We start from the raw sequence: 17,581 nt of genomic DNA, 5'->3' as shown, positions 1-17,581 counted from the left end.
AGGGTTTTTAAAGCAAAGAGTTGGAAAGCAATTAAAGACATACATAAGTTGGCTGTTATTTTTGATCAAGTCTAAGGCAGAATTCAAAAATGCATTTAGCTATTTTCTTCTTGTCTTGGACTTTGACATATGGTTTGTTTGTTTAAAATTATTGTACTCGCTGTGAAATTTATTATTGTTGCTTGCGGTTTCCACAGGTACACTCTTGCACTTTTGAGGTTCTTGCTGTTTAATTGTAACTTGTCTAACTACATGCTCTTATTGTTCTTCCATTTGGGACTTATTTGTTTTTCACAATGTATGCTTCATGTTTGGCTACCCGCAATGTTTGGGGCTATCTCGTTGTTATGATCAGTGACCTATGCACTTCTGTAAAACTCTCTCTTGGAAGTCGCTTTGGATAAAAGTGTCTGCTAAATGCATAAATGTAAATGTTTGATATGTTACAAACAACACATTGCAGTATGCTTGCCTTAGATGTACTAATATATTGTAGTCAATGTTCAGTATGTATCATCCCATTCCACATAGTATTGTTACAATATACACTATGATCTGTTACAATATAGACTATGATCTGTTACAATATAGACTATGATCTGTTAATCCGTTTCCCCCATGAAAATACACCCCACTGCATATTACACATTTTAATTTGTTTAGGTCCTGCAATGGAAACCTTATTTTTATGTCAAGACTTTCAGATTTGCATGAAGCACTGACATTTCAGCGCCTTACCTAGACGTGCAGTCTGGCCGTTAAAAATGTGCCCAGCTGTGAGTTCACAGCGTGGGTCTGGGACAGGTGTAGAAATACACACACTGCTGGTTGAGGATGTGTGTGTGTGTGTGGGTCTGTTGGTGTTTGGGACTGAGAGCTGCTGGATGTACCTAGTTGGCTTGGTAAACAGTTGGCCAGAGCCTTGTGTACCACACTGCTAATTGAAGTAGGCTCCTTCCTGCCAATTAGGAACGCACTCCTTGAGCTTTAAAGGGAAAACCCACAGGATATACTGTCTAGAGGGTTCTTTGAAATATGCACTGGAAAAAATTAATAACTTGGGCATCTAACATCAAGTAAGCAAATAATTAGTTTTGGCTTTTTTTGCCCCGTTTTTGAACTCTGTAGCACATGCGTCTTTTTATCAGGTCAAGGTAGCTTGATTCTGACTGAGTGCCGTGTCCTACAGCGAGGAGACTCTCACAGCAGCAGAGGGCAGTATGCTGACTCTGGGGCTCTTCAGCTGTCGCACTTTAAATTGAACATTCTAAGAAATGACATATGAAGAAATCTGGGATTGTATGTGTGAATCAATTCCTGCACACGTTATTCTTAATGTAATTTTACAATGCTGACTTGAATTTTCTGACAGACAATATGGTTTAACTGGACATTGTGAATATGGAGTTGCTCATTGACTGCTCTCACTAATTTCTCACTAAAACTTTAGTGAGTGTTTGCTTATGGTGAGTATTGGAGCCAACACAACAGATAACCTAGTTTCCTGTCGGTCAGGCTATTTTCAGAGAGGCTGAAAGTGTTCTGACATTCTGCCATAGCATTCTGCCCTCCATCACCAAACACAAAGACTGTTCTTCTTCTCTCTTCCAAACCTGTCAAAGGAGCATGCTCCATATTCCACATCTGTCCTGCTATCCTTTTTAATTGTGAAAAGACTTGTGAACGAGCCTGACTGGATTAGACTGTGCTGATTTCAATTCTTATTTTAAAATGTTGAAAGATTCAGTCTGTTTGATGTCCACCAATATAAGTGTATTGGCCAGATGCACCTAAATCAGTTAAAAAAATAAATGTCTATGGCAAAGCACGTGAAGAAAAGGATCACTCATTTCAAATAAAAATAAGAGAACATTTCATGGGAAGACAGTAAAATGTGCATAATGCAGGCGCTGTAATTCTTTCCTTTTAGAAAGCATTCAGTGCATTTTATTTATATATTGTTTAAGAAATATACCAAACTCACAATAAATATCAGTTACAATATAATGATTGACCGTTAGTATTCCAGCATTAAGTCCAAGTTAAATGACATTTTAATTGACATTTTGTTTTTTATTATTGAAATAAACTGATCCTTTGTTCATCTGTTGGATTCCAGTCTGGAATAAGAAACGGGTGCTGGATTCATCAACCAGTGGATCACCAGTGCAGCTGTGTGTGCATGTAAATGTGCCTTTCAAATCTTCTGAATGGCTTAAGACTTCTCGAATACTGTCTTGTCTACACCCATTAAAAGCATTGTCTTATTAGTACAGCAATATAGTATTACTACTGTAGTGTATGACAACAGTACAATTACTCCTAGTTCAATACTGTAATCCATCACATCAGATAGTGATAGTATAGATAATGCTACAAAAGGCTAAACATGCTTTATAAAAAAAACAAAACCCAACAACAACAAAAAACATTGGCATATGTTTGACACTCCAATTCTTGAATTTTCTCCGCAAAGTGCACTCTTAGAATTTGGATTAAATAGTATGCTCGGACTGTACCACCCATTTCTAAACCATTCCAAAGAAGAGTACAATGGCACACCTGGAGCAGAAGGGTATAGAGTCAGGCCAACGAGACAGCACTCCCCCATGAGACCACGGTCGGACATTAATGTCCTGGTTGGGAGATGTAAGCGTGTGGCCCATTTTGGTTCCTAGTGCCCCTTTCCGTATTTCATCCCCAGGTGTATCAGTGAGGTGGATGTCCTCTGTCTGGGGTTGACCTGCATCCTTAAAATTACTGTCCGTCTCACACCCAAACCGTTGTGGTGTTTTCTGGAGGTTTCTCCTATGAAAGACGTGTTAACTGGCTTAACTGAAATATGCTATGTAAAGAATTCATCATATATTAATACAGCAAATACTAGGATGTGTTGTGTTTGTTCAGTCGGTAGCTACCTTCTGTTGTTGAATGTAGACCACTGCATCGTGGACTGTGACAAAAATGTGCTGAGGGTTCATGTAGTTCATCAGACCACTGGAGGTGAGGATTTTCAGCACACTCTCTATGAGCAACGAAACATTCGAGAACATTAAATGTGGAGGATTTTACAGATACAAACATGGTCAGACCCACAGGTTGACTTGCATTCTTGTTCCGTGTTACTGGCAGTGAAAAGTAAATTCATGGAAATATTGAACAATACTCATTCCATTTGTATATACACAGGTACATGTTTGTATAGAAGGTCACTGTCAAGAAACATAACTGTCACAGGATCAGTCGTACCGTTGCAGTTTGATAAGTAAATAAGGACCCCGACCTTCTGGCATTCAATGCACATCTAGGGAAAGGCAGACGTGGTGGTAAGTTTCGGTGTTTATTTCAGTAGGACATATTCTATTGATGTCTTTCTGTAATGTTAAAGCTCCCATTGATCTGGATATTCACCTGTATAAAGAGCCTCGCTCCGGCAACATCAACAAAGATCACACTGCTGCAATCGATGAGCACGGCCTGGACCTCACTTTCAGACATTGCTGCACAATAGATTGAGGGGATAACGTTGTCAGTGTTGAAAAATAAAAAATAGGATAGGGCAATATCACTCTGAATCTAAGCCCAATTCTTAATTGGAGCAACTGTATTATCACTTACCAGACTTGAAGAATTCGTTCTCGGACGAAAATGAAGTGTTTGCTACACCGCTCTCCTGATGCAGAGAAATAAGTACAGAGTTGAACGTGATAAATAACACAGATTTAGTGTGACCTTGTTTACTTTCACCTTGTGTGTGTTATGAGCAATAAGCAAGACGAGTGCACACTCAAACTCCCACAAGTATGTATTCTCTATGCAACTGACACAGTCTCAAGGTTCTCTCCATTTTGAAATGTTGCTCACAATTTCAAGAAATTATTGCATTTCTTCACAAAACAAATATTGAGGGTGACAAATTAGATTTCTGCTCAACTCCAGGGGGGCCACCAGTCTCCCCCGCCCCCCCTGTTCTCAACGCTCCTGTTTGGGGTTACTAGGTGGGCTGTCTGTCTGACGCTCCAGTCTCACCACTGTGTTCACCGCCTCTCTCTCCCTCTTCTCCAGGGCCTTCCTGGCTTTCTCCCGGCTGCGGATCCTCTCGGGGGTCAGGCCCAGCAGCCGGCTCATGTCCTCCCTGAAGAAGCTGCGGTTCCCGTAGTAGATGGGCCCGTTGTAGGTGAGGATTTTGACCCCAGGCACCTCGTAGCACTGTGGGAGAACACGGGTGGATGGTCACAACCGTACATTCGATAACCTCATAGGTCAGTTTCTATCACAGTTTCTGTTACTATTTTTCTATCGCAGAGTAAGACTCCGACTGCTTAATACATGGGACACCAGACTATATATCTACTTTAAGGTAGTATGTAGTACCTTAAAACATGCACATCTGTATAAGGTGTGTGGGTGCAGTATGCCAGTTCTACTGAATCGGGGAGTGGTGTGTTCACCTTGTTGTGATTCTCTACAGGTCTGTAGATCTCGGTGTTACTGGCCCTTCCCAGCACTGAACATCCAGCCCTGAGAGGTCAACCAAACAGTTTTCACAAAACATATATCTGCATCGGCTAAGTCACGTTAGCCAACGCTTACAATGAAGCAGTCATCACTCCCCACTTTAAGACACTTGCAAGCTTGTATGACCTATATTGCTCTTCTCCATACTAGGAAGGGATTACTCTGTGTACCTCTGTGTTCTGCAGATCACGGTCATCATCGAAAAGACCACCCCAATGGCCAGACCCAGATCCACATTGAGCATGACTACAGACAGCCAGGTCACCAGCCAAACAACCTGCAGAGACACACAGTACCTCCCATGAGAACAGTGGGTTGTGGCACTCCAGTACTTTCCAGTTCAGACCAAGACAGACTGGGGGGCTGATGTAGCTGATCGTTAATGAAGAGGGACGTGAAAAGTTTCTGTCAGTTGGATCGGCGACTCACAAAGTCAATCTGGCTGACTCGCCACAGATCTGGGAGGTCCTGGAACTGCAGGAACATCTGCCTGAGGCTGGTCACATTGATGCATGCCAGCACTGCCTGGGGGCAGAGAGGCACCAGCACGGAGAATGAGGCTCAGACACAAGCCCAACCCAGACTCTGAACCACATATGAACATTGACAAGATTCGGATCCAAACATGCGTTCCCCCCTCACCTTGGGCAGGAAATAGAACAGAGGTCCAATCAGCAGTAAAACAATCAGAACCACCAGGCTGGTGAACAGCGCAGAGAGCTGGAAGAACCAAGACAGAAACACACTTTGTTTATTCCTTACATAATACTCTCTTCAAAATATAGGAAAAAAACAAACATCGTTCGACGTTAGAAGCCATGAATAATTTGCCAAATGTCACTATGGTACAGGAGGACATAGCCGTCCTTTAAAAGCCCAGAGACATTTCGACAAATAACGAGGCCAGACGTGAAGCTGGCGAGGAGGTCTGTGTACCTGCGTGTACCCTCCAGCACTCTCCAGGATGTTGGTGGTGGCCAAGGTGGCCGAGCTGGGGAAACAGGTGAAGAGAGAGGACAGCGTGTTGGAGATGCCGTGGGCCAGCAGCTCCTACAGTCCCCACACACGTCCAGATTAATACACACAGGCTCTCACGGAACAACACAATTACTTACGTACAAGAAGCATGAGGCAGTATTTACTCGGTACGCTACAGCACTTTAGCTTATGACCCTTTCTTTAGGCCCAGCATTCACTGTCAGATGTGTGTACGAACACAGAAGCGAATCAGAACCGAGAGTTCAACAGTCATTTCCATTTGCTATACCAGGGTACTATATCAGGTATCAGGGAATGAATGAAAGCATCAATGTACCATTGAAGCCTGATGTCCATACCTGGTTGGGATGTATGGAGTAGCCATGTTTGTCAGCGTATATCATTGCGAGGGAGACAGAAACAGCGTAGCCCACAAACGTGATGGCCACCGTGTCCCCGGCGATGTCCGGAATCGTGTGCACGGCAGGCATCCTCGGTCTGGGGAAACTGATGATATACAGTAGCAGGATTTTTATATTATTTGAATAATAACAGCAAACATGGCTAAATAATGGAGCAAATGTTGATACTCTCTAACTATTTTGTCAGGATTGTTTACCCAGCAGGAATATGGCCCACTATCTGGACATCATAGGCTGAGTCCAGAGAAGAGGCATACGCCACCGCTGTCGCAATAATGACCTGAAGGAAAACAAAATAATACAAAAATAAACATGTATATTGCAGTACAACTGAATCAAATAGTAGATTATGTCCTTGGCTCTCCGCCAATTCAATTAAAGAATGCGTGAGTGACGTCAAATTCAAGTGAAACCTTTCTTCTACTGACTGACCGTGAGGATCTCGACAGGGATTGGTGTCCGCAGGCGTCGGCGGAAGCGCATGTTGACCTCCTTCACCGGCACCAGGACGGCCAGACACGCCATGGAGATCAGCAGCTCTGCCATGTTGGTGTGTGGGAGGTTCTCTATCACCGACGCTAGCGTCTGAGGGGTACAGGGAGGATGTCAAACACACTGAGGAAAAAAATAAAAACCCAACGTGTCAAGGGGTTTCATAAGCTGAAATAAAATACTCTGAGATGTTCCATATGCACACAAAAAATCGATTGGCTAAGTGATTCAAATCTACTGACGTCATGTGACCTGTCACACAAGAAAAAATTGTTGCATGTTTATATTTTTGTGTTTATGTACATACATGCACCATACTGTACGCTGTCAAATCCTTGATTAGTAATAGACTCACGAAACGTTAACCCATTCTTACAGCTATTATACAGATTCCTATATCAGTATGCAGTTTAAACCCCGACCTTAAACAGCGAGAAGGGTCCAGTGTGGCGAGGGAGCCTCAGTCCCAGCATGCTTTGCAGCTGGGAGATGGTGACGTGGAAGGCGGCCGCACTGGTGAAGGCCTTGACGATGGGCTCAGAGAGATACGTGGAGAGGAAGCCCAGCCGGAGCCCAAACATGCAAAGCTGTGGAGACGACAGGTAAAACCCGGTTCTCCCATTTAGAACGCCACAGCTGGGAGCACAGTCCTCCAACGTTTCCCCAACAGATCTCTTCACACTGCTTACAAAGCATTTCAAAGTCCCAACACCAATTGATAACGAACGGCTCAGTTCCGAAATGACCCAGCCTGCATGTTGAAGCCCCCCTCCCCGTCAGTGTTGTTTGAACTAGTCTGCGGTGTTGTGCGGTCCTCGCTGACCCTCACCATCAGGATCCCTGAGAGGAGGGCTACAGCCGAGGCCACGCCGATCCTCTGGGCCTCGAAGGCTGCGGCTTCAGGACTGCTGGAGTTCAGTTCCAGAGGGGTGGGCACCAGCTGCTCCACCACGGAGCCTGTCATCAGACTCACCACCGCAAAGGTACCTGGCACAACAATGACAACAGAATCCCCTTTTACGGTACCTCGGGAAAAGGTCAGTGTTCGTATGTTTGAATGGAGTGAGAACAACGTAAACTTATAGAATAACAGTTTGCTGTAGAACTTAGGTGTCTGTCCCGGAGGAGTGCTGTGTGACTCTCACCAGTGGAGACGTGCCGTCCTGTGCCAAACAGCATGTAGATGACCACAGGGAAGAAGGAGGTGTAAAGGCCATAGATGGGGGCCACAGATGTCAGAAGGGCAAAGGCCATACCTGTTCACGGTCGGGGACAAGTTCAACTCGTGATTGAATTGAATGATTGTTCAGAAATACTATTTGTACGATTTGTTTCTTCCTGTCAGTGTAACTTTTATGACTGTTAGGCTTTTTAATCTGATTAAAAAGCGTATTCTAGTGTTAACAGTCAAGTTATTGTAATATGATGCCATGCTCATACATGTAATTGTCCTCTGTAATTATCCACAGACACACTAAAGTCAGTGAATGAATATGAAATGTATAACTTTATATTTCAAATAAGGAGACAAAACTCAAAAAAATATTGTCTAACAATCTTAAATAGATCATTGTCATTGTATCTGCAATATTGCTTGAGTAGGACATATTAAACAAAATGTTGATAGCTGGTTGCTTACCATTTCTGCCCAGGCGTGAAGCACAGTGGGCAGATAATTGATAGCCATTCAACATCTCAATTTAGAGTTTAAATTATTACGGACAAAGACAGTGACGCCGTTTTGCAATTTAAAGTACTTTTAGAGTACTTTCTCCGGAATTTGGCTGTACAGTAAATGACTTACCTTGCGGAATGTGAAGTATACCAACAGTAAGTCCCGCTATAGTATCTCCAAGTATCCATTTCTTGAGTCTGTACTTCGGCAGCCAGTTGAAAATGGGTAGTCGCTCTCGCAACAGGTGAAGACATGTCCCTCGAGAACACCTGCACCATCCTAAGAACTTTTCCCGGAGTCGCACGCCTGCTTTCGGTTTATCCTCGGTACCAAATGACTGCCTGAAACGGTCCTCGGTGTAAATATTCCTGTACACTGCAACAGACGCGCTCATCTTGTCATCCCAGGTGTGTGTGTTTTTTCTGTAAAGTTTTTTTCTCTGATAAAGTCCAAAGTTCTCTCCGGTGAAGAAAATATACCGTCTGTCTACTTTATAGTACACTCTGGTCTGGCTTCAAGAGTCATTGTGTTTTCCTGTCAGCTGTTTTTTAGCCAATGACATAGCTCAAAACTTAAACTTTTGGATACGTATTTAATTGCTTTGGAAGGTTTTTGACATCCTTGTCTGGCAGAGACCCCCTAAAGGTGTGCTTGTCCAAAGTTTGTGTTGATATATGCAACAATCCTCTGGGTCCTATTGCTAAAAGTTTTCCTCTGGATTTTTAGATAAGTAAGAACACCCATGTCCTTACTATCCCTATTCTCTCTCTCCCTTTCCTCTCTCTCTCTCTCTCTCTCTCTCTCTCTCTCTCTCTCTCTCTCTCTCTCTCTCTCTCTCTCTCTCTCTCTCTCGCTCGCTCGCTCTCTCACACACACACAGACACACACACACACACTCTTCTACTTTACACAGTACTTGACTATTCACAGGTACTTCTTCCTTAGCCTGCCTTTTCAGAAGTCACAGAGTTAAAATAATGACACAACGCACAACTCTGAGGGAAAAATCCAAACAAATCAAAGTGGTATTGTTGGCAAAGTGGACGTGTAAACTCACACCATATCTATTACCTATTATTGCTGGTCATTTCCTAAAGGAATGTATTTCTCTGACGGTAAAGGGTGTTCAGGTTGCATAACCACAGGGTACGAGTCTGGGTCAGAAACCATGTGAAACCTAATCACACTTAAGTGGTTCATTGATCAAACTACAGCTACTATCAGGTGAGAGACCATCTGTGTGGCACTCCATGATGTCACAAGAAGCAGACTTACTAAAATAAGATGAGTTTATTTATGAATCCTATACTTTTGTCCCATTCTCTTGGACAATTTTCATGCATTTCAGACGTAGCACAACCGATTTACCAGTAGTGTGGCACGGTTTGTAGCTGTTTCTAATGGCATTTACTTAGTATTGAGTGAGTAGTGGTACCTTGCAATACTAGATTTTCAGCCCAACCCAATGCTGCTTTTCTAATTGAGCAGTTGGTCTGGGCCCCATCTGTTAACCTGCAGTGTGAACGTGGCGGCGCTCACGACACTTGTACAAAATCTCACCGTATACTTATTATAGTGTATCCTTTCAATGAGGGAGGTAGATTACAATCTTATGTGACGTTTAGTCTGATAGAGTAAAAATAAACAAGAGTACAATGTAAAAGGAGAATGTGTTTGGGTTTGAGCCCAGTGTTTGGCAGCCTTGTGAATGGACTGTGGTGCAGGGCTCCGTGCAGAGAAACACGCGTACAGGCATCTGTGGTCCTGTCCTACCACACGCACCAACCAGGCCCAGACATCATGACCTACCACACGCACCAACCAGGCCCAGACATCATGACCTACCACACGCACCAACCAGGCCCAGACATCATGACCTACCACACGCACCAACCAGGCCCAGACATCATGACCTACCACACTCACCAACCAGGCCCAGACATCATGACCTACCACACGCACCAACCAGGCCCAGACATCATGACCTACCACACGCACCAACCAGGCCCAGACATCATGACCTACCACACGCACCAACCAGGCCCAGACATCATGACCTACCACACGCACCAACCAGGCCCAGACATCATGACCTACGATGGGACGTGTTCTGCGGCCCGAATGTACAGCATTGAAAGTACAGCATTGGAGATGAAAGTCACTTTGAACAATAAAGAGGGCGGTCTTATAGGAAAGACCAACGCTTGTTCATAGATTGGATCTAATCAGGATCACAAATGGATGAAAGGCCACATCTAGCTTCATCAGTTCTAGTAGGCCTATGTTGTAGTTATAGTATAACCATTGTGTAGGCCGACTGTGTTATATTTGGGTGAACCCACACACAGGACTGTCTGTGTGAGGGAAGCTCTGAGGAGCCTGTAGGCGAGAACACAATGACCCTGTTTTTCTCTTTCTCTCTCTCAATGAAATGACCGTCACATTTCAAAGCGGGAGAGACACCATTCGATCATGCTCTAAAGTCTCTGTTTACTACATTGTTATTGTTAAAGCAATTTGCTCCAGATGAGTTTGGAGCCGAGAAAGGTGTTGGTCGGGGGGGGGGGGGGCCCGTCGATGCCACACAGGATCTCAGCTGTGCGGCGAGACACGTTCCACAGTGCTGATGTGTCGCCACCTCGCTCATGTTGTGTATTAATAAAATCAACAGAAAGCCAGAGGGATGTTTTTGTTCCAGTCCCAAATTCCTAGAATTTGTTCGTCTCTCGTGGAGGAGTGCAGATGCAGCGATATAAGACAAGAGAGAGAGAGAGAGAGAGAGAGAGAGAGAGAGAGAGAGAGAGAGAGAGAGAGCGAGATGAGGGGGGGGGGGATGGGGGGGACGGGGGGGGTCCTGCTCTTAAAAAAAAGAATGCAAGCCATTGTGTTGATCAGTTCCAGAGGATTTATGAACACACTCTCAGCGTTGGTGTGTCTGGTGGCTGTTTAAACAAGATATTAATCAGCGGTAAAGGGAACAATGCGTTGAATGGAAGAGGATATGAGGCGCTTAAGCCCATAGCGAGACAGCAGCCCAACATGCCCCAAGACACGGACAGGTCACCATAAAACTGAAAACAATGACAATGTAAATATCGGGGTGACAAGTCTGATGCAAAGTAACAGATGTTGTGTACTGTATGTCCTGGTAATGTCATGTCAAGATGGGCATGCTCATTAGCTTACTTTCAGAGGCTGGGATGATGGGGGCTGGTGTGTTTAGACTGTTTAAGCAGTCGTGGAGCCATGTCAGAGAGTTAAGAGATGAAAGGTGGAGGCTCTCCAGGTAGAGCGTGGTTACTATGGACTGAGGCCCTAAAGCAGGGACCCGGGTTTGATTCTGGCCCGGGCCATTTTCCTGATTGTCATCCCCTCTCTCTCCACTTGCCTTTCCTGTAGATGCCTAACTATCCATGTCCAGTCAAGCCGTCAAATGTAAAAATATATAGGCCTATCCTTATAAGGTGAAAGTTCCTTTCTCGAATTTGGAATGAGTTTAAATTTAGGTCTGAAGCCTTACACCTACTTGTAGGATCATCAGCTTCACATTTCTAAAGTGCCGTTTTAGGAGATGAGTAATGTTTTTATTTGGCCAAACAAAAAGTTGGAACCATGAAGAGTGCTGTAGATAGTACAAAAATAACCCCTAATGGCAACTGTTGTTGTGTTTGGCAAAGTGTCTTATGATCCCATTATATCCCCTTGTTGCATGAACTTTAATTAACTTCAGTTACAAAAATATCTAATCTCCCTTCTCTGTCTCCTGCATGCTGAGTGTGTGTCCCGCTGCCCCGGGTTAAGAGGGACCGGTCCTTGCGGCGGTCGCCCATTCTTCTCAACCAGGGAGGGGTCGCCGTGATTTTGTGTGCTATAGTTCCTCCCATTGTTCTTTATCTGCTTTATGTGATGCTTGTCCTGACCCCCCCCCCCCCTTCCCTCCCCTCCCTCCCTCCTTGGGCATGTCCATTGGATGTGACCTTGTGTCTGTGAGGGCGGGCGAGCGAGCGAGCGGGGCGGGCGGCGGCCCACCTCTCCTGGTGTCCCCGTCTCCTCACCTCACCCATCCCGTTCCGCCCGCGCTCCCTCGCCTTCTGACATCCACAACTCTCTTCTGGCTCCTCCGTTATCTGAGCCCTTGTCCGCTTACATAAGGGGGATTTGAATTTGGTTTTGAATCCGACGGCTCATTCAATTGACCTATTTGCCTCTTCCCTTCTTTGACAGGGGCACGTGCTGCCAATCCACCCGAAATAACACGCCAACTTCCTGTACTTTGACACTTTCATCCTTAGACACTGTTACGAACATTCGCCGAGTTTGCCGGAGTTTGTCGAAACAAATAATTTGACTCATTTCCCCGTACATAGAGCATGTGTAATGAGCTTAACATCGTTTGTAACATCTCCAAATGTGATGACTATCAATGAGTATTTGAAGGAATTTCGGCAGTGTTTCTGTGTGGATTGTAAAGTTAATTAAGCATGTCTCAGATTTCCCCAGATAACGTATGCTATGATCTCATTATCTTCTGTCAATTTTACTTGGAATTGTGCCTCCCTAATTCCCTTCCCTTCCTTCCCGAAGGCCCTCATATGTAAGACAGCAAAGGTTTCCATATCCCACAAATGCCTGGCACCCACTTAAACTTGCTTTTGTGATGTGGTCACCCAGTTCCAGCGAACACCTTTATTTTCAATGGCATTTCCAGAGCATCTGGAATGTCTGTTTGGTCAAGTTGAAATTCCTCGTATTGACTGACCAATTCTATCCTCTCCAAAAAAACAAGAGAAGGAAAAAGAAGGGAGAGAAAGATGGGAAAGGGAGGGAGGTGAAGGGGGAGCGAGAGGAGAGTGAAGACATCCTAGGCTCGAACACCCAGAAGCAACAAGTACAAGATGAAACAATAGCTTGCAACGCTAGTGTGGTCGGCTGCGTGTGAGCGAGACAAAGGCGTTTGGTCCCTGCCCTCATTAACGGGGGGGGGGGGGGGGGGGGGGGGATGAAGCAACAGAACAATGACTGCAGGAGGTCAAGGTGTAGTCTAAGCAGCCTCGGAGGAAAACAAAAGGTTGGAGCCGGCATCTCCTTGGCCCTTCCTCCATGACGCGGATCGTCCGGCCGCTGGCCCGGCTGCTGGCCCGGCCGCTGGCCCGGCCTGGGCCTGCGCTGTCACGACACGGTACCACGGGTCGAAAACAAACAGCCCTCAACTAACCTCTGGCTGTCTCGTCGAGGTATTCCTGCCTGTGTGATGGCATGCTAAGCTCACTGTCGAGCTGTCGTCCGTAAGGGAAATGTGAACTGCTTTTGCAGGGGCTATGCTAGATACTGCATGGCCTAGGTGGATGTCATGGACTGGCGGACGTGATGGCCGGGTGACTACTGTACCATCCATCCCTTTCACATGGTCACTTATCATGATGGGACATTTATCCAGGCTCCAGTAAGCTTTCGCTATGACGAAGTTGGTCCCTGGGGTCACCCCCGGCGGCTCACCAGATAAGTGTGCGTACCACATGGACTGAGCCCCGTAGCAGAGACCAGGGTCTTGTGCTGCATGTCTCTCTTTCCTTTCGGACTATACTGTCACTGTAACAAAAGAAACCATGAAGGCAGACATGCCTGATGGACTGAGGATTATTTTTTTTTCTCAGTCATTGCATTTTCTGTGAGCTGCCTGAAGGGAGACGTCTAGGGTATACCCCCTCCTCATGTTGACCTCCTCAGTGTCCACTTTGTCCTCCATCCTGGCCCGTACCAGAGCATTGTGCAGCTAAAGTGGGCAGTGGCATACACAGCCTTGGTCCTCCATATGGGAGGGAGGGGTCAAACTGCAATAAAGCTAGCAACAGTCGCTTTTGTGTAGGGAAAATGTGATGCAGTCGACACAAAAGTCTAGCAGTGTTCATTTGAGCAGTAAAAAAAAAAAAAAAAAAAAGATTTAATAATCAAAATCCTAATCTTGTGGTGGTTTTAAGCACAAGCACTAATAAATGGTGCTTGCAGAAAAACAAAATCCCACTCGGGGTTGTGCGTTGTTGCTGTGTATCCAAGCGGCTGTGATCATCTTCATCGCTCGGCCCATACGACCAAACCACAGCCGCGCTGATACTCAGCGACGAGACACGACCTGGACTGTGATCCATACTGTTGGGAGGAGACTGAGAACAGGCAGTTGGCGTGGTGCCCGCTCTGCTGTCGTGGGACTGTTTGGAGTGGGTGCTTGAGAGTCATGAGGGCGACCAGGCCCGGCTCCTCCTGGGTTCAGGACAGCTCATCCGTGTTCACTGGCCAGAGGGTTGACTCAACACATTCTGCAACCTCAGTTTGGGGCACTTGCTAAAATGTTTATTTTCATCAAACGTTACGACTTTGTGTAATTGAATAGTGATGAGAGATGTGTTTTCAGGTGTTAAGCTTAAAGCGATAACAAGTTGGAGGAGGGTGAAAAATAGTTTAAAAAAATGTGGATCGTAGAAGTTGTATATCATATAAATGCAGTAGAAACATTGTTTATGTCGCATCAATTCTTTAAAAACACATCCTAGTTTTAGTTTAAAAGGATCTAAGCGGTTTTGTAACCATACGTTGCCAAATTGTAGTGAGCCGCCCCTAACTGAAGCCCACTGAAATGTTCTCTGGAAACGTTATATCCCCATTTCCTCTTGCAGAAGGGCAAAGGCAATACTCTTAATGTACTTTTAACCTCTCCAGGAAACATAAAAGCTGTGATCCCCTCCACTGAGAGTTGCAAAAGTAACCCCCCCAGACACATCTTTCAGCACGGGTCAGCAGTGCTGTACTCTAACACACCCTGTCTACTGCAGCTCATTGTGCCAGACCCAAGAACCTTCGAGCACGGATGCAGGGCTTGGCACTGCCCTCCCAGCCCTGTGTTCTGACCCGGGATCTGCCCACTGGCCTAAGGAAGTCCCTGGGCCGCCTCATCAGCAGACCTTGGCTGTCTGCACGTACTGGATTTTACTGGAGCCTTCTTCTTCAGCATGGCGGGAGGCACAGAGAGGTGGTCTCGTCCAGGCAGCAGCTACCAGACCAACCCATCCAGCATCACTCCCACACCTGAAGCGAAAAAAATCAACTATCAACCTCGGTTTAGATCACTTTAGTCTCCGACGGTCCTCCCTGGTGAATCTATAATTCCAGGGCCTTGTTGGTTATCGGTCTGCTCCACAGTACCGTCTGAAATCCCACTGCTCTCCCTCTCTCCACCCTCCTTCGCTCTGCCCTCTGTTTTCTCTTTCCTTCCCCCCCCCCCCTCTGCTCTCCTCCGTCACCTTTCACTCGCTCCCCACCCTTCACCCTGGGCCCCGTCAGCGCAGCTTCAAAGGGGCGTCCGTGGCTCCGGCTGGGTGGCCACCAGCTTCTCATTTCCTCCTCGGTGGGGCCCGGCAGCCATTCAGCGGCGCGCTCCGTCAGGGCTGAGCGGACTCCAGGGAGAGCCACCAGAAGACCCCGCTCGGCACTCGCGGACACTTCCTGCTCATTTTAAGAGCGCCCTCAGAATGGAGCGCCATTGTCCCCCCGGCCGTTATCTGATGGCCCCGCCGAACGGGGCAGACAAAGCCAAGGGCCTGGAGACCCACCCCCCTCAGCCCCCCCCCCCCCACGCCTTCTCTCTCTCCTCCCTCAGCCTCACTCACTGGGTTAAGGTTCTCTGTCCCTCTCCTTCTCTTTTTATCTCTCTTTCTATCTCTCTCTCCCTCCCTCTCTCTCGCTCTTTCTATCGCTCTCTCCTGTTTATGAATTTTCTGGCTATTTTCTATTTATCTCTCTCCCATTCTCCTTCTCTCATTGTATATCATCTCACTTTTTTCCTTTCTTTCTACCACCCCCCACCCCCCTCTCTCTCTTTTTGGTCAATGTCGATGGCTTGCGGAGTTGAATAAACACTGACAGATCCACAAAAGGGCCACAATTCTACTGTGCAGTTAAAGTGACCACATGGAGATTCAGTAAATGGATAACAGTATAATAATATACTATTATGTACATCGTCACCATAAGCCCGGTTGACTGACTGATGGGCCAGACAGGTAATGACTAGGGAGCACGGTGCCAATGAAAGTGATGGTGTTGTATAAGCCCGCCCATAGTCTCAACATGGACATCCGCAAGAGTGCGTGTGAGGATCCTGGAAGGAGTTCTTTATCGGTTCATGTATTGTTCATGCATCGTTTATATAGTTCATGTAGAGTCATGTGTATTCATGTACAGTTTGCCGCGGGAGCGTGCGCGAAAAGGATCTGATGGCAAACAACATCCTCTAGTGGCGAGGACAGAGAAAGTCACCATACCTCGTAATCTCCAACCCCCCCCCCCCAACCCCCCTCCCCCCACGATCCTCTCAGTGCTTTGTCTCTCACACCAGCCTGGCTCCAGGCTCGTCCTTTCAGTTGGGGGAGGCCGGCCACACCCCTCTGCACACAGGCAGGTAGGAGGGTGTCCCACAGAGACACCATTGTGTGAGCAGCATCAAAGGGGGACTTGTTAAGGAAGCTGTGCTGTGTGGTGATATCAGCCCCATCAGGTAGGTTGCCCATGCAGGTGCCTGTCTTAGCTGGGGGTTGGCTGCCTGCTCCTATTTCACAGGTTTTTCCAGTAGTGAGCTGCACTGTAGTATTGGTAACTAAATCTAAGATGGAAATTCTTTTTTTTTTTTAAGGCAAACTGACATTTCTCACGAAGCAAGGATTGACATGTTTACATTTCGTTCCTAAATTTCTTTATGTTCTTTGTTTGAGAAAATATTTGCAGAACCTCCTATTTTGTGGTTGCCACAGACTCCCTTAAACAGTGTGGGCAAAACATAAAGAGAAAACTTCTCATTTCTAAAGCTCTCCAGGTAAGTAGCTCTCCCTAGTGGGGGGTGTTGAAATTAGTAGATTTTTTTGGGACCCAATACTGCCTCCCAACAATATTATTATTCGTATTGTAGCATATGTTTTTTAATTGCTAATGTGATGTCAGTAGTTATTATTTGTATTTTATTTGGGGAAAACCCAATGCAGTTCAATATATGATTCAGTTGAAGGCACCAACAATCAGGCCATTTCTTATGAAGGTATTATACACAGGAAGACGGGATAATGATTCCCATTTAAGTGTTCTGTCAGGCCTGCACAATGAAGTAGTGAAGATTGAAGTTGCACAACTAAGAGTGCATGGACAGACATGGTGTGGAGAAAATGGAACCCTGATAAACCAGCCCAAGAACCCTCTAACTCAAACTGTTTCATCCATCTACTCTCTCCCCTTACTTTATCTTCTTCCTTTTTGAAGATCAAGCAATGGCAAAAAAGTGGAATAATTCTGCCTCTTTGATCTGCACACACAAGTTCATTTCCATTTTTGATTTTTTTCCCCCTCTTCCTTTCTGTGCGAGTGCCAGCATCAAGATCTACCTTGGTGTGCAAATGTGCTGGAATAGGTTAAAAGGAAAGCACGCTGCTCTCTCAAAGCACAAGTGCAGATGTTG

General features: G+C 45.8%; 2 protein-coding genes across 2 annotated transcripts in view; one reads left to right on the top strand and one right to left on the bottom strand.

Moving 5' to 3' along the window:
* The window catches only part of stat6 (signal transducer and activator of transcription 6, interleukin-4 induced), a 113,989-nt gene that overhangs the window by 70,217 nt on the left and 26,191 nt on the right, over positions 1–17,581 (top strand). The window lies entirely within an intron of this gene.
* On the bottom strand, positions 1,884–8,479 carry slc26a10 (solute carrier family 26 member 10). The gene is made up of 18 exons (XM_067239817.1): positions 8,215–8,479; positions 7,556–7,666; positions 7,240–7,397; positions 6,833–6,997; positions 6,351–6,503; positions 6,116–6,198; positions 5,856–6,003; positions 5,455–5,568; positions 5,161–5,238; positions 4,948–5,043; positions 4,689–4,795; positions 4,452–4,521; positions 4,030–4,209; positions 3,619–3,673; positions 3,412–3,500; positions 3,250–3,304; positions 2,919–3,025; positions 1,884–2,808 (listed from the first exon to the last, which is right to left on the bottom strand). The coding sequence occupies exons 1-18, from the start codon at positions 8,477–8,479 to the stop codon at positions 2,770–2,772; spliced, it is 2,073 nt and encodes a 690-aa protein (XP_067095918.1). The 3' UTR covers positions 1,884–2,769.

Source organism: Osmerus mordax, chromosome 7, assembly GCF_038355195.1.
Source record: "Osmerus mordax isolate fOsmMor3 chromosome 7, fOsmMor3.pri, whole genome shotgun sequence".
NCBI classification, from domain to species: domain Eukaryota; kingdom Metazoa; phylum Chordata; class Actinopteri; order Osmeriformes; family Osmeridae; genus Osmerus; species Osmerus mordax.
This window is presented reverse-complemented; position numbering and strand designations above follow the sequence as displayed.

Bases quoted from the DNA above. Each gene is read 5' to 3' on its own strand.
- slc26a10 (XM_067239817.1), bottom strand. From the start codon at position 8,479: ATGAGCGCGTCTGTTGCAGTGTACAGGAATATTTACACCGAGGACCGT. The intron at 6,504-6,832 runs GTCGGGGTTTAA...TGTACCCCTCAG, and splicing joins GACCCTTCTCGCTGTTTAAG to ACGCTAGCGTCGGTGATAGA. The intron at 3,501-3,618 runs GTAAGTGATAAT...TCTATTGTGCAG, and splicing joins GAACGAATTCTTCAAGTCTG to CAATGTCTGAAAGTGAGGTC.